Source organism: Microcebus murinus, chromosome 29, assembly GCF_040939455.1.
Source record: "Microcebus murinus isolate Inina chromosome 29, M.murinus_Inina_mat1.0, whole genome shotgun sequence".
Taxonomy (NCBI): Eukaryota; Metazoa; Chordata; class Mammalia; order Primates; family Cheirogaleidae; genus Microcebus; species Microcebus murinus.
Window position 1 is genome coordinate 11,549,211 of NC_134132.1, and position 26,658 is coordinate 11,575,868.

The 26,658-nt window shown below is 49.1% G+C and overlaps 1 protein-coding gene across 3 annotated transcripts in view; it reads right to left on the minus strand.

Moving 5' to 3' along the window:
• The window catches only part of AFF1 (ALF transcription elongation factor 1), a 177,737-nt gene that overhangs the window by 17,258 nt on the left and 133,821 nt on the right, over positions 1-26,658 (minus strand). For all 3 annotated transcript variants that reach the window (XM_075998592.1, XM_075998594.1, XM_075998593.1), the window contains 11 exons: positions 23,243-23,297; positions 23,071-23,108; positions 20,704-20,860; positions 15,307-16,248; positions 9,939-10,054; positions 8,678-8,945; positions 4,036-4,127; positions 3,811-3,871; positions 2,808-2,944; positions 1,814-1,882; positions 777-914 (listed from right to left, as the gene is read on the minus strand). In XM_075998592.1, the coding sequence (XP_075854707.1) occupies positions 777-914; positions 1,814-1,882; positions 2,808-2,944; positions 3,811-3,871; positions 4,036-4,127; positions 8,678-8,945; positions 9,939-10,054; positions 15,307-16,248; positions 20,704-20,860; positions 23,071-23,108; positions 23,243-23,297 (2,073 nt within the window). The remainder of the gene's footprint in view (positions 1-776; positions 915-1,813; positions 1,883-2,807; positions 2,945-3,810; positions 3,872-4,035; positions 4,128-8,677; positions 8,946-9,938; positions 10,055-15,306; positions 16,249-20,703; positions 20,861-23,070; positions 23,109-23,242; positions 23,298-26,658) is intronic.

The window sequence follows — 26,658 nt, forward strand, 5'->3', positions numbered from 1 at the left end:
GCGAGACTCTGTGTTTAAAAAAAAAAAAAAAAGGAAGTTGCTGCTCCATCAGAACTTTCTTTTTGAAGAGAGGCCGCGTGGGGGAGTCTCTTCTGTCGAATGTGCTGGAAAAGGGGCAGTCATGGAGTGACACTCTTAAAACAGCAAAGCCGATCAGCCTCGACACTTCCCAAGGAGTGTCCCCAAGCTGCGAAGACGCCAGGCGAGCAGAACGGGGGGCCGGCGTCACGTGCGTTTTCAAACCACCTGCACAGGGATTCTGCTTGTCAGCGCCCTACAGCACAGGTGAACGGTTTTACTTCGCCAAGTGGGCTAAACAATTTTGCTGGAGATCATGATTTTCATTCTTAGCATCAATGGCGTGGATCCTGGAGAGGGTGGAGGGCACATGGTTCTGGAAAGTTCCTTCTTTACTGCAATGCCCAGAGGACGTGTTATCCACGCCAGGGAGAGGGGGCTCCGCTCTGCCTCTGTGCTGTGTGTTCCCGGGCTTCTATCTAAACATCCTCGCACTCTGCGCTCTCTGCAGTTACCTTTTCATGTCACCCGACCAGCAAAATCCTTGGTTTCTGACTATTTCTCAAAAAAAGGCAGAAAGAGGCTCATGACCTAGGGAGCAACCAGCACGCAGACGAAGCCAGAAATTTCTGAAAAGCCAAAGCCAGACACATGCACACACAGTTGCAAGAGGCAACTCTTGCAAAAGATGCAAAAACCGAATTTACGTGAAGACCTGACTCCGCCCGGGAAGTTGTTTCGATCAGATTTACGATTACCTTGCGAGGCACGGTGAAGGCGCCTGGGCCGCTCTGGAGGAAGTCACGAAGTGGTCGCTGAGGGTTCGAGAATACTTTATTGCTATGTCCTTTTTGCAGCGGAACATGGCCATGTTCAAGATGGACTGGCAACGCATGCTGCGGGACAGGAGCAGAAGGTGACAAGTTAAGGGCACGTGGCCCTGGGGACATGACCCAGATCGCTACTAGGAATGACAACCGTCCAGACTTCTACCAGCACACGGCGACCACACCGAGCTCGCCTCATCTCCACATCGAGAATCTTACTTGTTCGTCTCACAAAATCACTCCAGGAAAACAAAAGAAAAAAAGTAAACAAATTGCATTTATTTATAAAATTTAAAAAAAAGGAAAAAAAAAAAAAGAATCTTACTCGCACTGTTCATGGTATCGCCAAAAGCGAATATTGGTGGAAAACCACAAATATACGAGGATATAATTTCGGTCCTAAGACCAGAGCACCTGCTGAGTCATGAGTAGGATGGCAGCAGACACCATCGCATCATACTCTCCATCAGTGGTGTTGATTGCCCACGGACCAAGGTGTCAATTTGATTTTTATCATAATTTTCATGTTAAGAATACAAATCCAGGCCGGGCATGCTGGCTCACGCCTGTCATCCTAGCACTCTGGGAGGTCGAGGCGGGAGGATCGCTCAAGGTCAGGAGTTTGAAACCAGCCTGAGCAAGAGTGAGACCCCGTCTCTGCTAAAAATAGAAAGAAATTAATTGGCCAACTAATATATATAGAAAAAAATTAGCCGGGCATGGTGGCGCATGCCTGTAGTCCCAGCTACTCGGGAGGAGGCTGAGGCAGGAGGATTGCTTGAGGCCAGGAGTTGGAGGTTGCTGTGAGCGAGGCTGACGCCACAGCACTCACTCTAGCCTGGGCAACAGAGTGAGACTCTGTCTCAAAGAAAAAAAAAAAAAAGGATACAAATTCAAAATCTTTTCTGTGACAGCAAAAGATGCAAAGCCAAATTCACTACTGCGTAGACAAAGGAAACAGTACACACCACAAAACGGCAAATATTTTCTCCTGTGTCGATGTCGCCTCGGAGAAGGGCTTTAGTGACATCACGAATCTGCAGGAAAACACAGAAGCGCACCGGGTTAAGCAGAGGCAGCGGGAAAATTCCCAACGCAAATGCATGTCATCACGCTCGTCTCCGCTGTGTGCTCATTTTTCCCGAACACGAGGGCAGGGCAGAGAAAATCCGAGCTTCGGGCCACAATCTGGGCCACTTGGACGCGCGCCCGCCTCCTCTGCAGCCCGTCTGCCTCTTGAAAGCAAGTCGCTTTGCTCTTACGGAGCCCCACTGAAATGCAGGTGAACAGGCCGGGTGGCTCACGCCTGTCATCCCGGCACTCTGGGAGGCCGAGGCGGGAGGATCGCTTGAGGCCAGGAGTTTGAGACCAGCCTGAGCAACAGCGAGACCCCGTGTCTACTAAAAAAAGAAAGAAATTAATTGGCCAACTAAAATATATAGAAGGCAGGGTGCGGTGGCTCCCTCCTGTGATCCTAGCACTCTGGGAGACCGAGGCAGGAGGATTGTTCAAGGTCAGGAGTTCGAAACCAGCCTGAGTGAGGCCCCATCTCTACTAAAAATAGAAAGAAACTAATTGACCAACTAAAAATATATATATACAAAAAATTAGCCGGCCATGGTGGCACACGCCTGTAGTCCCAGCTACTTGGGAGGCTGAGGCAGGAGGATCGCTTGAGCCCAGGAGTTGGAGGTTGCTGTGAGCGAGGCTGACGCCACGGCACTCACTCTAGCCTGGGCAACAGAGTCAGACTCTGTCTCAAAAATAAATAAATAAAATAAAATAAAATAAAATAGGACAAAAATGAGCCGGGCATGGTGGCGCATGCCTGTAGTCCCAGCTACTTGGGAGGCTGAGGCAGGAGGATTGATTGAGGCCAGGAGTTGGAGGCTGTTGTGAGCGAGGCTGACACACACACACAAAAAAAACAAAGAAAGAGCACAAAGTGACCCCGGCACTTACTTAATGAGGTCCACGGCGTCCGCGTAGACGGAGTAGGCCGCCCTGCAGGCGGGGCTGTCGGACTCCATGGCGACCCCGCACTCGATGAAGGCCAGGACGGCCTCCAGGTACTTGAACGCCTTTCCCACCTTGTCCGTCTGCAGGAGAACGGGCCGCGGTCAGGCGGGGGACAGACCGCACGCACTGAGGCCCGCGCCCGCGCTCCCCGCCGCCCCGGAGACGGCGGCCGCAGCCTGCCGGTCTGCCCCGCTGCCGGATTTCCTTCAGCAAACATTCGTTAGGAAAAAGGAAAGAATTCTGGCTCACGCCTGTCATCCCAGCACTCCGGGAGGCCGAGGAGGGAGGATCGCTCGAGGTCAGGAGTTCGAGACCAGCCTGAGCAAGAGCGAGACCCCGTCTCTACTATAAATAGCAAGAGTCATTTTACCTACAGATCTCAAATTGGTGTCTCAAAAAATAAAAATAAAAAAGTGAAAATTATTTGGAATATTAAAAAAAGCAGCAAGAAACAAAGAGTGACGTGAATCTCCGTGACTGTTCACGCGTGGGCCGCCACGAAGCCAATCGCGCACCCGAGAGCAAAGGGCTGAGATCAATCTGGAAGGCACAGAGCATCCCCGGCCCCGAGATGTGTCCGGGGGGATGCAAACGGGGCTGCAAGCGCAGGACTCGGGCACGCACATCCTAACGACTGATTCCGTGGGACGGAAAATCACGCGTGTGGGTAGGTCGCCGCAGGCACGCGCGACACGTATGAAGCGTGACAGGCACTTCCGCGCGTTTGCCCGCGAGCAGACTCCATCCGCGGAGCCGGAGACAGTAACTGCGCCAAGAACCCTCTGCAGCCTCGTCCCTGGGTCCTGTCCCGTGTCCCGTGTGCTGTGCCCCAGGGCAGCCCCGCCCCGTGGCGTGGCATGCAGGGTGGCAGACAGGACACCACGGATTTGGTTTTAACTGATCAGAGGACGCTGGACCCCAGAGGGATAAAGAGAGCAAGACTGACCATGGACTCCGCTTTCTGCTTCAGCCTTTTCGCCTCCCTCATGTGATCATCCGCTTGCTGTCTGCAAAAGAGGGGGGGACAGAAGTGTCAGGGCTGGGGCTGCAGGCCGGGCAGGTCGCCGCACTTGGGGGGAGGCAGGGAGGCTGAGAGTGGAGGCCGGAGAGGAAGAGGAGGGGGAGCAGAGAAGCAAGACAGGAGGGGAGGGAGAAGGCGGCCCAGGCTCACCTGTCAGGTTTCCCTGGAGGCTTGCCCGGTCTGGCGTGGCCGTTGGGCAGCGAAGGCACCGGGAAGGGGCTCGCGGAGTCTCGGGAGGGTCCCTTGAAAACAAAAAGCATCGACACACACATCGCACTGGCTTGCTGCAAAAATACCACTGCGGTTTCGGGCTGTGAATTTTAAAACCATTGTAACTAGGCCCAGACACTTGTTTTTTTTTTGGAGACAGAGTCTCACTCTGTCACCCAGGCTAGAGTGCCGTGGCGTCAGCCTCGCTCACAGCAACCTCCAACTCCTGGCCTCAAGTGATCCTCCTGCCTCAGCCTCCTCCCGAGTATAGTTGGGACTACAGGCATGCGCCACCGTGCCCGGCTCATTTTTTTTTTTCCTACACATTTTTGGTTGGCAAATTCATTTCTTTCTATTTATAGTAGAGACGGGGTCTCGCTCTTGCTCAGGCTGGTCTCGAACTCCTGACCTCGGGCGATCCTCCCCCGCCTCGGCCTCCCAGAGTGCTAGGATGACAGGCAATCAAAATAGGAAGCTTTCCAATGGACACATTTTTTGCCGACGAGGGGTCGGTCTGCTTATTCCAGCACCCTGCTGGGCGGGGAAGCATCTTCCCCGCAAAAAGTTGTCGCGATGCATGAAGAAGCGGGAGTCGGTCCGTGACAGGTCAAGGTGAACGCAGTGGAGGTGGCACAACTTCCCAGCGCAGTCCGTTCAGCTTCTGAAGCTGGGCGACAGGCGGCCGGGTCGCTGTCGTGGAGACCGATCGGGTGCTTTCTGGCGACCCACGCCGGCCGCAGGCCTTGCAGCTTCGCAGAGCACGCGCTTCCCGGGCGTGACAGTTTTGTCACTAGGATGCATGAAGCTGAGGCGGACCAGACGGGCGGCAGACCAGAGAATGCTGACTGCCACCTTTTTGGGGACAGGTCTGGCTTGGGGGCTGCTTCTTGGTGCAACCACCGAGCTGGCCGTGCATGGTGGTTGTAAAAAAATCCGCTTTTCGTTGCACGTTACAATCTGATCGAGAAATGGGTTGTCGCTGTGTGCAAGACGACACTTCAAAACGATTTTTTTTTTTCGGTCACTTTTTTGCCTTTCCGATTTGCTCCAAATGCACAATGACCGCAGACCGGCTGACCTCGAGTCCTGTGGCACCTTCTCGTGCAGCTGGGAGGGGACCAGCCCTGAGGCCGGCTCTTAGCTGGTCGTTGTCAGCTTCCGATGGCCGGCCACCCGCTCCTCATCTGCAAGGCTCCTGTCAGCTTTGCAAAACGTCCCGAGCCGCCACTGCCTGGCCCTTGGTGGCAGTTCCCGGGCCACATGCGTTGTTGTTGTTGCCAGCTGTCCCCGCTGCTTTACGACCCATTTATTTTAACTGGAGCGTTTTTATTCAGCGTCCATCTGGCTATCCATCAAGCAACCACTCTTTTTTTTTTTCTTTTTCTCTTTTAGCATATTATGGGGGGCCAAGTGTCAAGGTTACCTATATTGCCCTTGCCCCCCTCCCCCCGAGTCAGAGCCTCAGCGTGCCCATCCCCCAGACGGTGCACGTCTCACTCGTCGTGTCTGTCTACACCCGTCCCCTCCTCCCCTCCCACCTGCCCGACACCCGACAGATGTCACTCCTGTGTGTCCACTTAGGTGCTGATCCGTTAACACCAGTTTGCTGGTGAGCGCACGTGGTGCTTGTGTTTCCATTCTTGGGACGCTTCCCTTAGTAGGATGGGCTCCAGCTCCAGCCAGGAAAACACGAGAGGTGCTGGGTCACCGTGTTTCTCAGAGCTGAGTAGTGCTCCGTGGTGTGCACAGACCACATTTTATTAATCCACTCATGTGTTGATGGGCACTTGGGCTGTTTCCACAGCCTTGCAATTATGAATTGTGCTGGTATAAACATTCGAGTGCAGGTGTCTTTTTTGTAGAGTGTCATTGGATCATTTGGGTAGATGCCCAGTAGTGGGATTGCTGGATCAAATGGTATATCCACTTGTATCGCTTTAAGGTATCTCCATATTGCTTTCCACAGAGGTTGCACCAGTTTGCAGTCCCACCAGCAGTGTAGGAGTGTCCCTCTCTCGCCGCAACCACGCCAGCATTTATTGTTCAGAGACTTTTTGATAAAGGCCATTCTCACTGGAGTTAAGTGATATCTCATTGTGGTTTTGATTTGCATTTCCCTGATGATTAGAGATGTTGAGCATTTTTTCATATGTTTATTGGCCATTCTTCTGTCTTCTTTTGAGAAGTTTCTGTTCATGTCCTTTGCCCACTTTTTGATAGGGTTGTTTGATTTTTTTTCTTGCTGATTTTCCTGAGTTCTAAATAGATTCTAGTTATCAGCCCTTTATCGGATGTGTAGCTTGTGAAAATTTTCTCCCATTCTGTGGGTTGTCTGTTTGCTCTCTTGACAGTTTCTTTGGCTGTGCAGAGGCTTTTTAATTTTATTTTACGACCCATTTTGAACTGAAATAAGAAAATTGCTCGAATTTGCTTTTTGTCTAACATCATTTCCATAGTCCAAAATAAATATCAGATAAACAGCAAGTCAGTCATTAGCAAAAAAAAAAAAAGCAAAAAATATGCATTAAAATGATGTCTAACATAACCACATTTAAGACTGTATTCCAATATCAAATTTCAACGTTGCTAAAAAATCACAATTATTTTTGCACCAACCTACTGCAGCATTTAAGAGCATTGTCCTAAAAGTACCATCCCTCTTGACTAGTCCAAAATAATAGTTCAGAATGAGTAACTTAAACACTGCACACTCTAGCTCGTTCAAGCACTTTTCTGGCTCAGATTCAATGGAAGCGGCAGTTTCTAATTGCACTAGAGACTCAAAAAGAGGTTAAGACAAGAATGTCCGAAAAAGCAGATAACACATAAAGCAAAGCATAACATTTTTTCTCAGACAACACACACACACACACCCCCTTCTCCAGAACAACAGGAAGACAGTAACACTTGAAAAAGTAGATATTTTCCCCCCATTATAACCAGTGATGCAAGTATTTGAGATCGAACATTCGAACCAAGAACCAGGGTAAATTAATCCTTTCTCACTGCAAACCACCCAGTAGAAAAGTAGTGCAAAAATCTATTCTGATTTTTCACCTCTTTAAGAATAAATTGAGGCTGGGCGCGGTGGCTCACGCCTGTCATCCTAGCACTCTGGGAGGCCGAGGCGGGAGGATCGCTCGAGGTCAGGAGTTCGAGACCAGCCTGAGCAAGAGCAAGACCCCGTCTCTACTAAAAAAATATATAGAAAGAAATTAATTGCCCAACTAAAAATATATAGCAAAAAATTAGCCGGGCATGGTGGCGCATGCCTGTAGTCCCAGCTACTCGGGAGGAGGCTGAGGCAGGAGGATTGCTTGAGCCCAGGAGTTGGAGGTTGCTGTGAGCCAGGCTGACGCCACGGCACTCACTCTAGCCCGGGCAACAGAGTGAGACTCTGTCTCAAAAAAAACTAAGAAGAATAAATTGACAGCTAAATGTTTGTGTAATATTAACTACCTTTCTCCAAAAGGTAGCATTAAAAAAAATTTTTTTAACATTTTTAGTTTTTAAAAAATTTAGTAATAAAAAATTTATAAATAATACTTTTATTTTATTTCTTTTTTTTTTTTTTTTTTTGAGACAGAGTCTCACTTTGTTGCCCAGGCTAGAGTGAGTGCCGTGGCATCAGCCTGGCTCACAGCAACCTCAGTTTCCGGGGCTCAGCGATCCTCCTGCCTCAGCCTCCCGGGTAGCTGGGACTACAGGCATGCGCCACCATGCCTGGCTAATTTTTTGTATATATATTTTTAGTTGGTCAATTAATTTATTTCTATTTTTTTTTTTTGGTAGAGACGGGGTCTCGCTCAGGCTGGTTTCGAACTCCTGACCTTGAGCAATCTGCCCGCCTCGGCCTCCCAAAGTGCTAGGATTACAGGCGTGAGCCACCGCGCCCGGCCTATTTCTTTTTTTTTCCTTCAAGTTTATTAGAGCGGTGCAAAACAGTAGCAGTGTAAACACAAACAATTCATTATTGCATTATTAAAAGTAATGAATAGGCCGGGCGCGGGGGCTCACGCCTGTAACCCTAACACTCTGGGAGGCCAAGGCGGGCGGATTGCTCGAGGTCAGGAGTTAGAGACCAGCCTGAGCAAGAGGGAGACCCCGTCTCTACTAAAAATAGAAAGAAATTAATTGGCCAATTAATATATATAGACAAAAATGAGCCGGGCATGGTGGCGCATGCCTGTAGTCCCAGCTACTCGGGAGGCTGAGGCAGGAGGATCGCTCGAGCCCAGGAGTTGGAGGTTGCTGTGAGCGAGGCTGACTCCACGGCACTCACTCTAGCCTGGGCGACAGAGTGAGACTCTGTCTCAAATAAATAAATAAATAAATAAATAAATAAATAAATAAATAAATAAATAAATAAATAAAAAGTAATGAATACACAACTGCACTAACTCCCCTTAGAGGCAGAAAAAAATAAATAAGGAAATAAAGTTATAAATAAGTTAAATTTAAAAAAGAAACAGAAAAAGTAACGCATGGTTGTCAGGTACCATTGCAGGGAATGTCTCTTACTTGAGAATGGACAGAAACACGGAGCACCCCCGTGTGACGTGGTGACTGTGGCCCCACCTACCTTGTGTCCCGAGGAGCTTCCCGAGCCCTTGCCCTCGACTTTTCTGTGCTTGGGGACGCAGGAGTCCTTGTGGCCGCTCTTGCTGCCGCTGGCACTTTGGGGAGGGTCCTGGCCGCAGGCGTCGGCTTCCCGCCTGGACCGCTTGTGTGCAGGCTTGGCGGGCTTCTGGGAGGCGGCGGCGGAGGATGAGGAGGAGGAGGAGGAGGAGGAGACGGCTGGGGGAGGAAGCATTTCCTTCCTTGAGGGCTCTGCGCAGGGCCGGGGCATCCTGGAGGGAAGCACCATGAGAGACTCAGTGTGGGCAGAACACGAGTGACACGTGGCCTTAGCTGTTCGGTGACAAAGGACAAACTCACCGGCCACCGGCACAACAGACTGTGCACGAAATGACGCCTGCAGGGAGGCTGAATTTCAGGGACCTTTTGATGCCTTTGAGCAATCTAGCCCTGTGCGTTTGCAACAAACGAAGTCCCATGATGTTTCACTAAGCTTGCAGAGTCTGCCACCGGTCCCCAACGCCCCTAAGCCTGTCCCCTGCCCAGCTGCACGCTCCACTCCGGTCCCCTCTCTCTCTCTGTCACTTCCCTGTTGGCTCCCTGCGGGGACACACACGATGCACTTGCTTTTGTCACGTCCTTTTGTGAAGCACTTTCTCGAAAACACATCAGAGACAACATGATAATTGCTTTTTAGATTCACACTGTCCTGCTACTTTCGCCTGTCACCTGTCACCCCTGTCCCCAACAAGGGTCCTGCAGAGGTTCTCGTTCGTCTCTAGAAAAAGAACGTGGCACCCAGGATCCTGGCGTCCCAATGCTGGCTCTAGCACCCGGCAAGGACTCTTGGGCTTTAAGCCAAATAATTTTATCTCTGTGTCTCTGTTTCCAATTGTGCAAAGTCAGGATTAACAATAGCACCTTTCTTATCTTCCTTTAGAAAAAAATATATACAAGGACAGATTTAAAAAATAAATAAAGGAAAAAAATTTTTATATAAAAAAAAAAAAAGAAAGAAAAAATATAACTCCATATGTTTAGGAAATTGTCCACAGTAAAACTGCTTCGGACAAACCTAAGTGTGATGCCCCAAGAAAGATCCCTGTGGGTGAAGCAACACAAACTCGGCACGTGACAAAACGAGCCCCGAAAGTTTACTGGTGTGACAATTCTGCGGCAGAAGAAGAAGTTTTTTGTCATGCCCACACCCAAGATGACTTTGATCGCCGCCTGTGAGGTCAGGCTTGGGTGACCTTCATACTCACTTTGTTTTAGAAGGTTCCTTGTGGGAGGAGGAGGAGGAGGAGGAGGAAGAGGACTGCGATTTGGTTTCTTTCTCCACTTTGACTCTTTTGTGGTCATGCTCTCTCTCGGCTTCACCCTGTCATTGTAACACAACCAACAGAGCACACTGTCACAGCCGTGATGGTACAGGTGGGAGGGGAAAGAAAACACAGAAAAGGCAAAGCAGGGACATGGGGTGGGGACAGGGGACAGACAGTCCAGATCCGCTGTGATTTCGACTGAGACAATTTCTGCCCGAAGACAAGACTATTCAGTCCTCAGATCCAGGAAAGGCAGATGTCTGAAGTGACAGATGACAACAAGACGACCAACCAGACTTCAGCGTGTCGTCAATGTCTAAATATAAAAGAATCAGGGAAACACGGATATGCCCATCGAGCAACACGGAAGATTGTTATGAGGTTGCCACTTCCCCTGGAAAGAACCCTCCGTTTATAATTCGTATGCAATTCAGAGCGAGCTGCTCGCAGCTTGATTTGCAGTCACACACAAGCACAGTGTTGAAAAAGAAAACAGGCTACAGAATCCTCTGTGTTTCCTGCACAGAAGGGACCACGCAAAGCGACACGGCAACAGCAAAAAAGTAGCTGTTCGGGGATTCTGGCTAATATTTGTTCCCCTCCGTCGATTTAATTTTTCTTTCTTTTTATTATTTATTTATTTGAGACAGAGTCTCGCTCCGTCACCCGGGCTGGAGTGCAGTGGTGCCATCGCAGCTCGCTGCAACCTCCAACTCCTGGCCTCAAGCGATCCTCCTGCCTCGGCCTCCCGAGTGGATGGGACTACAGGTGTAAGCCACCATGCCTGGCTCATTTTTTTTCTTTTTCTTGGTAGAGATGGGGTCTCACTAGGTTGCTTAGGCTGGTCTCGAACTCCTAGCTTCAGGCAATCTGATCCTCCCGCCCTGTTTTCCACCCTCCCCATATTTTGTCTCTCTCTCTCTCTCTCTGAATATATATATGGTTTTATTTTTCAAAAAATTTGATTAAAAAATGAAAGACTGGGCCGGGCACAGTGGCTCAAGCCTGTAATCCTAGCACTCTGGGAGGCCGAGGCGGGAGGATCGCTCGAGGTCAGGAGTTCGAGACCAGCCTGAGCAAGAGCGAGACCCCCGTCTCTACTATAAATAGAAAGAAAGTAATTGGCCAACTGAAAATATATAGAAAAAATGAGCCGGGCGTGGTGGTGCATGCCTGTAGTCCCAGCTACTCGGGAGGCTGAGGCAGGAGGATCGCTTGAGCCCAGGAGTTGGAGGTTGCTGTGAGCGAGGCTGATGCCACGGCACTCTAGTGTGGGCAAGAAAGTGAGACTCTGTCTCAAAAAAAAAAAAAAAACAACAAAAAGGACTGCAAATATGATTTCAGGGAGAGGAAGGGAATTTGCAACCGCAGAACTGAAGGACTTCAGAAGCAGCCACTATTGCAAGCGAGGTGCAAATGCATTTAACGACTTAAAAACGGAGTCCGAGTGGCAACTGTCTTTCTCGTGTTCCTGAGCCTGGCCTGTGAGCACACACGCCACCTCCACAAGGCGTCCCCCGCCCCCAGACGCCACGGCAGCTCCCTCCCCACGGGGCGGGTGCAGGAAGGAGGAGCCCCCGCCCTGTCTGGCAAGTGGCAGGTGAGTGACAGGTGGGGTCCTTCCGTTAGTTCTCCTGTGCGTTGAGAACAAACTCCCCAAGCGTCAGGCCACCGAGCCAGGAATCTGGGACCCCGCCAGTCAATTTAGGACAATGCCTAAGGAGCCTGCAATCCTCTCTTAAGCTGTTAAAAAAAAAAACAAAAATTCTTCAAGTCAATTGTGAGCGGTCCCGGTGCTTACCCATGGTTTCTCTGCTCCTGAATTTCTCCAAGAAAAAGTGAACTAATGAATGTGTGCGTAGGCTCAAGGTCTGCCCAGACACCTGTTAGCAGCCTGGCCCCTACAAAAGATTGGGAAATAGGGGAAAAAAAAAACAAAAAAAAAAACGTTCCCTCCCTTCTCCTGGCGTCCAGCCCTTCCTGGACTCCTTTGGAGAAACAAAAAAGAAACTCCTTTTTGGTTCACTTGTGGCTCGTCCTGCTGCAAAACCAGTTCCTCCAGGGAGGCTCCCCAAGGTACCTGGCTTTGAATTTCCTGGCGCTGCAGAAGGGGGAGCACTCAGAAGGGAAGAGGGAGGAGGAGAGAAAGGAAGGCTGGAGGGAGGCTGGCGCCCCCTAGAGGCCGAAGGTTGGTTCCAGGGAGAACTTGAACTTGAACTTGAACAGGGCTTGTCCAAAGTCAAAAGGGACTTCAAAGGTAGTGCAAAAAAGTAGTGCATAAAATGTAATTTTATATTGATTACATGTTTTATGTTCATGTATAATACATGTACAGATTCTTGGGTTGATTCAATGTCAACACTGTAAAATTTTTTTATAGCCCATCCTTCTGTAGAAGCCAATATTTTTAGATATATTTGATCACAGTTATTAAAATTAATTTTTACTAGTTTTCCATTTTTCCCCTTTGATAGTTTTTTTTTTTTTTTTTTGAGACAGTCTCACTCTGTCACCTGGGCTAGAGTGAGTGCCGTGGCGTCAGCCTCGCTCACAGCAGCCTCCAACTCCTGGGCTCAAGCGATCCTCCTGCCTCAGCCTCCTCCCGAGTAGCTGGGACTACAGGCATGCGCCACCATGCCCGGCTCATTTTTTCTATGTATTTTTGGTTGGCCAATTAATTTCTTTCTGTTTATAGTAGAGACGGGGTCTCGCTCTTGCTCAGGCTGGTTTCGAACTCCTGACCTTGAGCAATCGGCTCGCCTCGGCCTCCCAGAGTGCTAGGATTACATGCTTGAGCCACCGCGCCCAGCCTCCCTTTTACAGTTATTTTTTTTTAAATAATTTAAATAATTTTTTTACTTATATTCTTTTTACTTTTGTTTTTTATTGCCTGTGATCAAAATACTTCAGATCCTTTTATAGTTTTTAGTGTGGCTACTAGAAGATTTAAAAATATATACACACACAGAGCTCGAGCCTTATTTCCGCCAGACAGCACGGTTCTACAGCACGCTAGACGCGACCTGAAAATTGGGTTCTGAGCTTCCAATCGGCCAATGCGAAGAAATGACGCCTACTCAGGGTAGAAAAAATTAAATCAGTTTCTCAGACACGTAATCCCTTGTTATAGAAGGAGGAAAAAATATGCATCGCCAGGGACCAAAGGAGTTGACAGCCTACGCGGTCAACAGGCACATTCTGAACTCGCAACTCAAATGCAACAGGAAACCCCACGTGGCTGCTTCTCGCGTGCCCACGGGCTAGTGACAGAACCCGGGAGCAGCCTGCTGGGGCTCGGTGACACTCGTCACGGCTCACAAACCCCTGTGCCACAGCTCACGGTCGTAACGCTTGAGGGACAGCCAGTGGTGGTGGAGAGAAAGAATCATCTGGAAACTATGGGGTTAAAATTAAACCCCACCACTGGTACTGGCAACCCCCTTGTCAAACAGACACCTCAGGGTGCCCAGGGTGCCCTTGTCACCAAACGGCCCAGTGGAGTGTCTGGAATTTTAGGGTCTCGGGCCGCACAGCTGGTCTAGCAGGCGTTGCCAGAAGATGGGAAGTTTATTTTTTGGAAAAGTCAAAATTTGCTGAAATCCACCCAGATGGCTACGGACGCGCATACGAGGTCGCCAGCTGAACGTGGCTTCTCTGTGTCGTTTGGGCGGCTGAGGACACAGCGCGCTTTTCTAAACGGAAGGTGTTTCCAGACAGTAGATGACACACACACACACGGGTCCCCATGGCGAAACTAGGCAGAAGCCACCCACAAGGGCCACTGCTCCAAGAAAACAACGAAGCCCACCAACCTCACTAGCAGGGACATTTTGGGCAAAAGAAAATGAAAACAAAATTAAAATGAAGAAAGAAAGAAAGAGAGAAAGAGAGAGAAAGAGAGAGAGGAGAGAAAGGAGGAGAGAGAAAGAGGAGAGAGAAAGAGAGGAGAGAGAAAGAGAGAGAGAGAAAGAGAGAGGAGAGAAAGAAAGAGAAAGAGGAGAGAAAGAAAGAGAGGAGAGAGAAATAAAAAGAGAAGAGAGAAAGAGAGAGAAAGAAAGAGAGAGAGAGAGGAGAGAAAGAGCAGAGAAAGAGAGAGGAGATAGAAAGAGAAAGAGAGAGAGGAGAGAGAGAAAGAGAGGAGAGAGAAAGAGAGAGAGGAGAGAAAGAGGGGAGAGAGAGAGAGAGAGAAAGAGAAATAAAGAGAGAGAGAGAGAGAGAGAGAGAGAGAGAGAGAGAGAGAGAGAGAGAAAAAGAAAGAAAAGAGGGCGACTTCCGGGGCCCCCGCTCTTGGGGCCCCAGAACCTCGTCCAAAAAAAAAAAAAAAAAGAAAAGAAAAGAGAAAAAAAGAAAAGAAAGAAAACCAAGCCCAGCAGTGGACTGGGAGTTGATGTTTGTGTACTGTCATGTTCCTTAGGACAGGCCGGCTGTGACTAGAAACCAAGGCGACAGACCTTATAAACCACACGCCCGTCACTCCTCTCAGACTGGTCTCTGGGGGTGCCAGCTGGTGACTCAAGACAGCAGGCACCAGGCCGGGTGCGGTGGCTCACGCCTGTCATCCCAGCACTCTGGGAGGCCGAGGCGGGAGGATCGCTCGAGGTCAGGAGTTCGAAACCAGCCTGAGCAAGAGCGAGACCCCGTCTCTATTAAAAACAGAAAGAAATTAATCGGCCAACTAAAAATATACAGAGAAAAAAATGAGCCAGGCGTGGTGGCGCATGCCTGTAGTCCCAGCTACTCGGGAGGCTGAGGCAGGAGGATGGCTTGAGCCCAGGAGTTGGAGGTTGCTGTGAGCGAGGCTGACGCCACGGCACTCACTCTAGCCTGGGCGACAGAGTGACACTCTGTCTCACAAAACAAAACAGAACATCATACCGCAAGAGTAAGATCTGTACGGCGCAGCACTTTTGCTAATTCAGAACACTAATTTGCATTTCGGCTCGTGGAAGACCTTAATTCTCAGGGCAAACCCTAACAACACAGGCCAGGCGGCCAGCACCAATGTCCTCAGGGTAAATAGGAACGCGCCCCCAAAATGCTACATTGTCCCCAAGGAGGCCATCACTGGGCAGGGACACGCAAGTGGACCCCTCCCGCCTGGGGAGAGCAGCGGCCACGCACAGGCACGGTGTGACTGGGGTAGAAGGAGCCACATTGGTGGGGGGAAGGAGCCACATGCCACCAAAGCCGGGACTTCTAGCCTCTGCTGAGACAACGAGGCAGGGCTGGGGTTAAAAAGCAAGGGCAGATGGGAGACCCCGCTGCCGAGGTGGAGGCCCGGGGTGGAGGCCGGCCTCTCCACACTCACCTTTCTCTTTCTGGCCGCCTTGCTCGAGCTGTCCCCGCTCCTCTTCTCGGGATCGGGCTTCCTCCCTGCGGGTGGCGGCTGCCCGTCCCCCTGCTGCTGCGGTGGCTTCCTCTGGCGGCTGCTCCCTGTCCCCTGGGGCGGCGGGGGGACCCTGGAGAGGAGGCCCAGGCTGATCCTCACCACCAGGCTGGGCGGCGGGGCGGGACTGTTCCCGAGCGGGGAGAGTGACCGGGGGTCTCTGGGGGGCGGCGGGAGTCTGTCTCTGCGGCCGTCGTCCCGGGCGACCGAGGCGGGGTGGCCGCCACTAGTCCTGGGGCCACTGCCCTGGCTGGGAGTCTCGGGGACCGCGGTGGCCGGGCCGGGGCTCCTGTCGCCCACGCTACCCTTGGTGGCCTCCGGGACGGAGAGCGCCTTGGCCGAGGAGGACGGTGACGGGGCCGGGAGGGAGCCCTTGTGCTTCTTCTTGTCGCCGGGGCCAGGTGTCCCCGAGGTGGTGGCCCGGGGCCGGCCTTTCGTCTTGACCTTGGGCTTGTCCTTGGGCGCCTGCTGCTCCCTGGTGGCCCCGCAGGGTGGCGGGCCCGGCTCGCTCTCCACCTGCAGCCCGGCCACCGGGCCGGGGACCTTGCCCGGCCTCCTGGGCTGCTTGGTGCCCACCGTCTGCCTCTGCGGGGGCTCCTGCCGCGCCGGAGACTTCTGGAAGCTTCTCTTCCCTGCCTGGGGGCCTTCCGGGGGGACGCGGGCCGCTTTGCCGGAGCTTCTGGGGGGCGGGTCTTTGGACTCGGCACGCTCCTGGCTCGAGGAGCCACTGTCACCACTGTCCTTGTTGTCCTGGCGTCGCCGGGCGGGCTCGGGGACTGCCGGGACCTCGGGGGCCGCGGCCGGCGGGCCCACTTTGGTCAGCCAGTTGTCCAGCTGCCATTTGTTGGTCGCCGGAGGCTCGGGCTGCAAACAGGGAAACAGGGGACAGAGTTAACCCACCGATGACGCACAGGCCTGGCCCGGACTCCCTGCGAGCCCGGGAAAACTTGGGTCCCTCTTGTCACCCTCAAAGTGAAAGTCAAATGTCATAACAACGGCCCGGCGGCGCGGTGGCTCACGCCTGTCATCCCTGGCGCTCTGGGAGGTCGAGGTGGGAGGATCATTTGAGGTCAGGAGTTCGAGACCAGCCTGAGCAAGAGTGAGACCCCGTCTCTACTAAAATATTGAAAGAAAAATTAGCTGGACGACTAAAAAACATATAGAAATAAACGAGCCGGGCGTGGTGGCGCATGCCTGTAGTCCCAGCTACTCGGGAGGAGGCTGAGGCAGGAGGATCGCTTGAGGCCAGGAGTTGGAGAGGCTGACGCCATGGCATTCACTCTAGCATGGGCAACAGAGACTCTGTCTTCAGAAAAATAAATAAAAAACAAAATGCACATTGTTCCTGGCAAAAATAACATAGCTTTTCCCCCCTACCCCCCAAAACAGGGCAGTACTGAGGTGCATTTAGGCCTCCCTGGAGGAACGTCCTGGTTTCAGAAATAAAACATTCTCTTCCACTGTGGCCCTAAAAATGCCCAGAAGGGAGACTGATGGCCCTATTTCAGGGCAAAACTGAGTTGTTGTGCCGGAAAAGGGGCAATCCTTTTTATATACCCAATAAGAAGTCATAGCCAGGCTGGGCCCAGTGGCTCACACCTGTCATCCTAGCACTCTGGGAGGCCGAGGCGGGAGGATCACTCAACGTCAGGAGTTCGAGACCAGCCTGAGCAAGAGCGAGACCCGTTTCCACTAAAAATAAAAAGAAGTTAATTGGCCAACTAAAAATATAAAAATTTATAAAATTAAGAAGCTGTAAAACGGATAAAATTCCTTTAAGGTCAGATGTGATTTGGGTGTTGAGACGGGGGAAATATTTGTATAGGGGACTGATTCAAGATAGAGCTTAAAATAAATTCTGAGTAGATAAAAGCCAGACAGGATCCAGGTTTGGACTTTTCATTTCTCCCTCCGCCTTTCCTCCCCCCAGTGCCAGTGTAGCCCAAACACTACAAACTGCAGGTGGGAAAACAGCACGATTATTTCTTATGAAGTATTTTAACAAATGTTTTGCCTATATGCCTTTTTGCCTCTAACCTCTTAAATTGGCAAAAGTTAGCAATTTTTAGAATTGTGGTCCTGAATAAGAAGTCTTCAGTTACGCACCCAAAACATGCCTACCTTTTTTAAGAAAAAACAAGAATTGGCCACCTTTTATTTCTTTTTTAAATGCCTACCTTTTTACTAAAACTATAACAGCTGTGCAAATTTTTTTAAAAACAATGTTCAAGATGGAATAAAGAGGGAGAAAGTTAAAACTAGTATCTATGGCTCATTATGGAGTTCGTGTTACCCTCCACATAGGGGATTTATAATAAATGTAGGTGTAGGTAGAGCAGGTATTTAAAAAATTGGGACAGTTAGGGGGACAAAAAACCAGGTTGCAGAGTTAAAGGGCTAAGGATTTGAAATGTAGTGCCCCTCGCTTCTTTACAGACAGAAAGAGAGCTACCAAACTTCAGGGCAGGTGGAGGTCCAACCACACAGTTTACAAAAAAGCCCAGCACCAGGCGATGGGCGCAGGGTGACTCACGATTGAAGGACTGCCCGGTAAACAGAGAACTGTGCGGATTCCTGCAAAATCAAGAAGGGACTCGTGTTTTCCTAAACTGAAGGGGCAAAAGGGCAGCGTGTCCACATATTTTGAAAAACTGAGAGTCACGTGGCCAAGCGGGCGCTGAAATGGAATCTACCGCGGCTGGGGGCCAAGTGCAGCCCGAGCTAGGTGGCATGCACGGCACGTTCTAGACCCGAGAGCCCGGGGCAGCATCAGGTGCGATGAACTGAAGCGAAGCCGTGAGCAGCAAATTTCACAGCAATTAAAAATCGAAGGAGGGGATGAGAAAGCTAAAACTAGTATCTATGGCCGATTATGAAGATCATGTTACTTTCTTCATCTTCTTTTTTTAAGACAGAGTCTTGCGCTCTGTTGCTCTGCTGTGGCGTCAGCCTCGCTCACAGCAGCCTCAAATTCCTGGGCTCAAGCCATCCTCCTGCCTCAGCCTCCCGAGTAGCTGGGACTACAGGTGCACACCAACATGCCTGGCTAATTTTTTGTTTCTGTTTTCGGTTGGCCAGGTAACTTTTTCTATTTTTAGTACAGACGGGCTCAGACTGGTCTCAAACTTCTGAGCTCAAGCGATCCTCCCGCCTCAGCCTCCCTGAGTGCTAGGATTACAGCCGTGCGCCACTGCGCCCGGCCTGTGTTACTTTCAACTAACACAGGGGATTTATAGTAACACAGGTTTATTTATTTTAAAAGGAAAGAAAAGTAGTTAAAGATCTTAGGGAAAAATAAAGGTTTTAAAATCTAAACAAAGATAAAACATTCCCAGGAAGATGAACCTCAACACATACATAATAAGATAAAGCAGGATGGGAGCTTTTTTTGGGGGGGGTGTGGGGGATGGGGGGAGAAGGGCTGCTCTGTTTCCCAGGCCCAGGGTAGAGTACAGCGACGTCATCATAGCCCACTGCAGCCTCAAATGTCTGGACTCAAGCGATCCTCCTGCCTCAGCCTCCCAGATAGCGGGGACTTCAGTTGTGCACCATCACGCCCAGCTGATTTTCCTATTTTTTTTTTTTTTTTTTTTTAAATACAGATAAGGTCTCACTATGGTGCTCAGGGTGGTCTTGAACCCCTGGCCTCAAGTGATCCTCCCACCTTAGCCTCCCAAACTGCTAGGATTACGGCCATGAGCCACCGTGCCCGTCCGGAAGCTTTTAAATTTAGACTTAAGAGGTCTCAATCTAGTCTAGTAACTCCCCGAGCAGTAAAATGTGACTGTATCTCATTTCTACAAACACATGGTTAAATTTTCTTTTCCAAGTTTCGCCTCTTCAGCTAAACCTGTAGCATTTCCATTTTATTTGAATTCTGTTACTTAATCATCTCCTTTATACCAATGACCTAACAAGCAAGCAGGTTTCCCTTATTGAATAAGGTGAAACGGAGCAACGATCTCACGAATACCGACAGTGAGACTATCACAGGACTTGCGTGCGTGGCTCCTTTTCCCCCATGGCATAGAGAAAAGTTATTTCGACAGTAGTCAGCGTCATACCGGAAAAGAGAGAGTGCCAGAAACACAGCGGCCGCACAGACCTGCAAGGCCCTCCCAGTGCAGCGAATGCCGACCCTCCGTGCATTCACGCCAAAGCCACCGAGCACTGAGCACTGAGCCCGGGCCAGACGCGGAATCACACCTAACAGAGAGTGACAGCCGGCTACTTTCTCAGCCTCTGCTGCCCTCAGACAAGGGCCTTAATATGCCCACAGCATGAGCTCCAGAATATTCCATTACTGCTCCAGTGCAACCGCTTTGCTTTCTACAGACAGACAGACAGACACAGGACGCTTGTGTGTTTTCTTAACCAGAAAAAGCCTCCTTTCCTGGCATCCCCCGCCCTGCGCATGCAAGAGCTTCTCCACGCGGGCTGGTCTCATTCACCAAAAGCAAAACAGGAATGTCGTCTTCTACTTTTTTCGCTGCTTTCCTTCCCTGGTGTGGTGGTTTGCATTGCTACCAGAGGTTGGAGGTTATCTGGCAACCTTTTTTTTTTTTTATTATTGTTACTGACAATTTCTTGCACTCAGCAATCCACCAAATAAATAGCAAAGCCCTCTGGAGAAATGCAGTGCTTCGGATTTGCAGTCTCGGTTTTGCTCATCTTTGCAGTGTCCACGTCCCGAGGGGGGATGACAAGCAAATGGGGAGAGCCCTGCTGCACATGGGGCAGGAGGGAGGAGGGGGGGAAAAAAAAAGCCCTGGCAAAATCACCTTGCCATGGGTTTGATGGCGTGGCCGTCAGTGACTCAAAAATAGAACTCCGGATGACTCGTTTCAAGCTCACGTTCTGCCTGTGCTGAATCAGGCGGTCTTTTTTGCTTTTGCAAAAAAAAGCAAAAGGTCTCGCCTTTGCTTTCCCTTAAATTCCTCATGCATTCGTGAAATTTCGGAAAGGCTTCTCGTGAATACTCAACGGCAGCCCGCTGCTGCAGAGGGCTGTGCTTTTCCAGAAGAAGGGAGCATGAGCCGGCGTGCAGACACCCTCACGAGCTGCTCTGCCAGCCTGTCACTTCTAAACAAGCGCGGAGAGGACATTTGTCCCCCCAGGTGTTGATGGCCAAACGCCAGCTAGGGAACACGCAGAGGGGGACACAGGTGGCTGGGGCCCCACGGCGCGGGGGCGGGGAAGTGCCACCCCTGGAGGGACGGAGCAGCTGCTCAAGTGTCGTGGGCGGTCCCGGCCCACGGGACAGACTCTAGCCCAAAGGGACAGGACGCTGCCACCTCCGGGATGGAGGGGACACGGTACCTCGGGAGCCGGGGTCTCTAGGGGCTCGTTCTCCTCGCTGTCACTTGAGCTGCTCTGGCTCTCCGAGTCCGAGGAGCTGTCCGAGTCGCTGGTGCTCTCGGACTCCCCGCTGCTGGAATGCGCTGACGCCGCTGTCGCCGGCAGCGACCGGGGCACGCTGGAAGGCAACCCGGGGACAGAATTAGAAGGCGCCGCCGCCCTGCAAGGTGCATGTCCCCACCCTCGGCCCCTGCCTGCCTTCTCTCTCTGCTCCTCAACAGGGAGGGCCCGAGTGTGGGGACACCACTGCCACCGAGCCCCCAGGTCGCTGTCCGGTCCCCAGAGAGGCCCGCGGGGGCTCAGACACAGTGCAGACCCCTTAAAACCGTCCGCGGGGACAACGGCACTCAGGAGAAGCCCGTGGAGTTTTACCCCCGAGCAACGTTCCCAACGATGAAAAACTGAGTTAGAGCAAGGGTGCACCGTGTCAACGGCCCCCTGGCCGGCTGCCTGTCTCGCTAAATAAAGTCTTGTCAGAACTCACCCATTCTGTTTTGTTTTTGTTTTTTGTTTTTTTTTTTTTTTTGAGACAGAGTCTCACTCTGTTGCCCAGGCCAGAGTGAGTGCCGTGGCGTCAGCCTCGCTCACAGCAACCTCCAACTCCTGGGGCTCAAGCGATCCTCCTGCCTCAGCCTCCTGAGTTGCTGGGACTACAGGCATGCGCCACCGTGCCCGGCTGATTTTTCTATTTTTTTGTAGAGACGGGGTCTAATTATGTTGCCAGGCTGATTCTGACCTCCTGGGCTCAAGTGATCCTCCTGCCACAGCCTCCCGAGTAGCTGGGACTACAGGCACGCGCCACCATGCCCGGCTCATTTTTTTTTCTATATATTTTTAGTTGGCCAGCTAATTTCTTTCCATTTTTAGTAGAGATGGGGGTCTCGCTCTTGCTCAGGCTGGTCTCGAACTCCTGACCTTTGAACGATCCTCCTGCCTCGGCCTCCCAGAGTGCTAGGATGACAGGCATGAGCCTCCACGCCTGGCTCCTTTTCCTTCACTTTTAAAAGTTAGGCTACCTTGTCATGTTTTATGAGCTGTCATCACCCATTAGAAATTACTGAGCAAAATGAGATACAAATAAATAAGGAAATCTAAGCGTCCCCTTAAGACTTGGCATAATTACAAGGCCTTGGTCTGCGTTAGCCATAACGTCACCTGTACAACTGACAAGTTTTTTTTACTGCTGATCTCGTCTCTGAATGATAAGCACATTTCAGGGAGTAAAATAATTTAACTCTTTGTCCAAGAGCGGCAGGTATCTGGCATATTGAATCGTTAAATTTGGTACCAGAAGAAAATATCATAAAAGTAGTTCAAATAGTCCCCAGATCCAAAAATACAAGGGCATCGTTTTCTAAAATACGGCTGGCTTATTTATAAAGAGAAAACACTGCCACTTCCCATCACCCTGAAATAGACCGTGGGTCGTTTTTGCAAGCGGCTAAAACAATTTGAAAATTCTTACAAACTAAGAAAACAGGCCCAGTGGAAAACAAGTTCTAGAAAGAATTCAACTTGACAATTTTTGAAACATAGCAAACCTGCCACCTTCATAAAAATAGCGGGATCCTCAATCTAACTTTTCAAGCATTGGTTATGCAGTGCTGACGATAAACTCTATTTTATGCTTATTTTTATTTTATTTTATTTACTTTATTTTTTTGACTTGCTTTGTTGCCCAGGCTAGAGTGAGTGCCGTGGGGTCAGCCTCACTCACAGCAACCTCAAACTCCTGGGCTCAAGCGATCCTCCTGCCTCAGCCTCCTCCCGAGTAGCTGGGACTACAGGCATGCGCCACCATGCCCGGCTAATTTTTTCTATATATATATTAGTTGGCCAATTAATTTCTTTCTATTTATAGTAGTGACGGGGTCTCGCTCTTGCTCAGGCTGGTTTCGAACTCCTAACCTCGAGCGATCCTCCCGCCTCGGCCTCCCAGAGTGCTAGGATGACAGGCGTGAGCCACTGCGCCTGGCCTTAAGCTTATTTTCAAATTCTCAAAAATCTTTAACATCTACATCGGCAATGCAGGTGGGTATGGGCACTCTTGCTTGTATAGGATTGACAGCCTCCCCTTATCTCTGATTTAAGCTTCCAAAATACTGTTTGGTATTTATTTGTATTTTTTTAATACATTTATTTATTTGTATTTGCATTTCATATTTAGTATTTTCTTTTACTGTGTTGCTCTATCTCCTTCCCCATGAAGAAACTAGGCAAGTCCTCAAAGGAGGTTTTATTTTTCCTGTTTGGTAAAAAAGAAACAAAAAACAAAACAAAACAAAAAAGCATGCATTCTGCGTGGATGGGGGGAAACCCGCACGGTACCTTGGAGGTGCAGATGAGGGAGGCGGCTTCTCTGGGGTCTGGGCATCCCACAGTAAAAGGGGGAAAAGATGAGGAAAAGAACAAAAAAATAGGTTAGCATCAGCAGCTCGGGTGTGTGACGTGGATATATTAATAAAAGGATTGCTGGTGTTAAGAGGTGTACGGAACTTACCTGTTCGCTGTCACTGTCCTCACTGTCACTAAGCTGCAGGTCATGTTCAAGCACGCTAGAAAGGACAAGGACAGACAGCGCACCGTGTGAAATCATTTCTAATAACTTTTTTTTTTGCATACAAATAGAAAATATATGACACAGGAACAGAAATTAAAAAAAAAAGAAAGAAAGAAAAAGAAAAAATGTTTTTCTAAAAAAAAAAAAAAGAAAATATGCCTGAGATACAAAAAAACAGGGACAGGAGAGGTATGAGTTTTCTTTATCTATCAAATAAATGCTTTATTCTCCTGGAAATGTAAGTTTTATAACTGCACAGTTACAATCTGCGGTGATAATGGTACGATGGTGTAACAGGAGCCAGTCTGGTGCAAGCCACTTACCGTCGCAAAAACTCAGTCGATTTGCTGCCAGCCCTGAGACTAAAGTCCCCAACCCTTAGTCACTGAAAATAGGGTCCATGTAAGCGAGCAAGCAAATAGGGGTGGGAATACACACAACATACTCAAATTTTTTTTTTTCTTCCATTGTCCCCAACTCAGGGGTGTGGAAGCCGTGGCTATCTAGGTCCTTAAAGTGTGGCCTTTCGACCGAATCCAAATTCAGTTATCTTACATTTTTCTCCAAGGAACATCAGCATGAAGCTCTATTTTTTCACATGTAATAAATTACCCTCTTTTGTCTGCATAAACACTCATCAGTGGGAAGAACAGTGCTACGGATGGCACTGGTATCTAGAGAGTGTGTTTAACCTTACTGCTATCATTTTATTGGGGGAAGAAACACTTTACACTTCCCCAAAGTTACACTGATACTTGTTTCCAGGCATTTGGGCCTATGATCAACCTGAATATTAAAAGCAGACATTTTCCGATCTGCACATATATTGTCAAATTTTAAAACCCTTCACCCTTAACCTTATTCCAAGGAGATACCCAAAATATCAAAGGAATGAACCAACTGCCGCCTCCCACATTTTATGAGCATGACTATTTGAGGAAATGCTACATGTAAAACTGAGAAGAAAAGAAAATCTGGAGTATTCATGAGGCCCCAAAAAGCAAATTATTAGAGGATAAAATACTTTAGTATTTCTGAATATACCCCTATAATAATCTGACCAATTACTTTTTTACTGCAAAACCACTACCTACGATCGAAGTACTGAGGCATGGTTATTTTGGGAAACCTTGGTTAAAAAAAATATATATATATATCACTATATTTTCTAATGAAAATAAATGACAGAACTTGGCTCTTTGTAAATGACTGCCTACACACAATATGGAGATTCTGCCAAGGAACTACTTTCACCAACAAAATGTGCTAAAAACACCCTGTGATAAGTTTCTAAATAAAATAAAAACTGTTAGCCACTTGCAAATGTAGAGCTTGCTCAATATTTATCTGACAGGGTTTAAATTCGCATTTTAGAAAGGCTAGAAGATACAGCTTTCAGTAAAAGGAGCTGGCGGTTAGTGATCATATAATGGCAGAGAAGGGAAAGTCACTCAATAGGTTTGCTGGGAAACGGTGGCTTGGCTAGGACACACACAAGCAAAAGATAAAAAGATATACCTTTGCAATAAACGTTAGGTATAATACAACCAGGAAAAAAAGACCTGGCAAAGTGTGATCACTATTAACCAACAACGACAGAACTATAGTAAATGGACGTCTTTGTCTCTTAGTTACTGGGTTTGTTTTGAATAAAATTGGTTTGCCTTAATTTCCTGTACATCAACGATCACGTAATCCTACCATGCTTCCTGTTGCAAGCGTACGATTAAAAAAATCCCACAACTTTTTCTCCTTGCTACTGAACATCTAACTTCAGTGAATATATACTCTCTCCTAAAGTGAGAAAGTTCGAGAGAAAGTTCTGACTCTTTAGCTCCACTTGCTCTTTGTGAGTAACAGGTGCCATGAAAATATGCCATCCCAGCTTCTGAAAATTTCCCCCTTCAAGAGAGAGATTATGTGCACAGGAACAAAATAAACCTGCAGGCACAAAACCTATTTGAGATGTAAAGAACATGATTCTCTGAAGGAAGACTGTGAAAGTTATCTCCAAAGAAACACCCAGAAAGGACAAACCAGCACGATCAAACCAAACCTATCCCTCATTCAGGATGTGCTTGGGACGTACATACTATTTCAATTAATCAGAATGTACGAGTGCATCTCACATGACAATCAGCAGACATAGGGGTGTATTGTCAGTGTCTGCTGACCTAGCCAACGGTGACCACAGAATCTTCCAGAAACCGTGGCTTCCAGAAGTGGGTGGCTCAACATAAACCAGCATGACGTGAGTGGAGGAGGGAGAGGCAGAGAGGAAAAACATATCTTCTGAAGTTTTTGATAAACATGTGTTACCCCTACAGTCTGGGGAAAAAAAAAAACAACAACAAAAGGCTTACTTTTGTAAAAAAAAAAAAAAAAAACTAAGTTCTGCTAAGACAGAAAATTAATCATGAATGCCATTGTGGGTTTTTTTTTTTTGTTTTTTTTTTAAGCATCTATATAGCCGGGCTCAGTGGCTCACGCCTGTAATCCTAGCATCTGGGAGGCTGAGACAGGCAGATTGCTCGACGTCAGGAGTTCGAAACCAGCCTGAGCAAGAGCGAGACCCCATCTCCATTATAAATAGAAAGAAATTAATTGGCCAACTAATATATATGTATATTTACAAAAAAAATGAGCCGGGCATGGTGGCGCATGCCTGTAGTCCCAGCTACTCGGGAGGCTGAGGCAGGAGGATCGCTTGAGCCCAGGAGTTGGAGGTTGCTGTGAGCGAGGCTGATGCCACGGCACTCACTCTAGCCCGGGCGACAGAGTGAGACTCTGTCTCAAAAAAAAAAAAAAAAAAAAAAGAAAAGAAAATTAATTAATTTTAAACCTTACATACTTTAACTGGTGAAATAACTCATTTCATTTCCAAACTCCAGGGCAAGGCGGTTATTTCAAAACGTGCGGCCTATTTCTTTGACACTGTTCAAAAGAAGCCAAGCTGCTGGGGCAAAGCAACTCTTTGAACTACCACGTGGGTTTAGCCGCCTTTTAGGTTCTCGGTTAGGTAAACGTCTTACTCGAAGGCTGCGGAACGATTCTCAAGACCTGCTGCACAAATGCATGTTCCAGGCGGCTGTCCCGCCCAGCGCAGGGCGCGGGCAGGTTGCGGCAGGCAGGCCTCCGTGAGTCAGGCCCACTGTCGTGCGGGAGACACACAGACAAGCCTTTATTTCGTTTCCATTTCTTAGGGTGGGGCTTGCCCAAAGATTTCACTGCCAACATTCTGCAACATCTCAATTCAGAACCCAGGAAGTATTCAAATAACCTTATTTCTTGGCTTAATATTTCTTACAATTGTTTTGAGGACGAGCACATCAAGGCAAGCTCACAGTAATTAATTA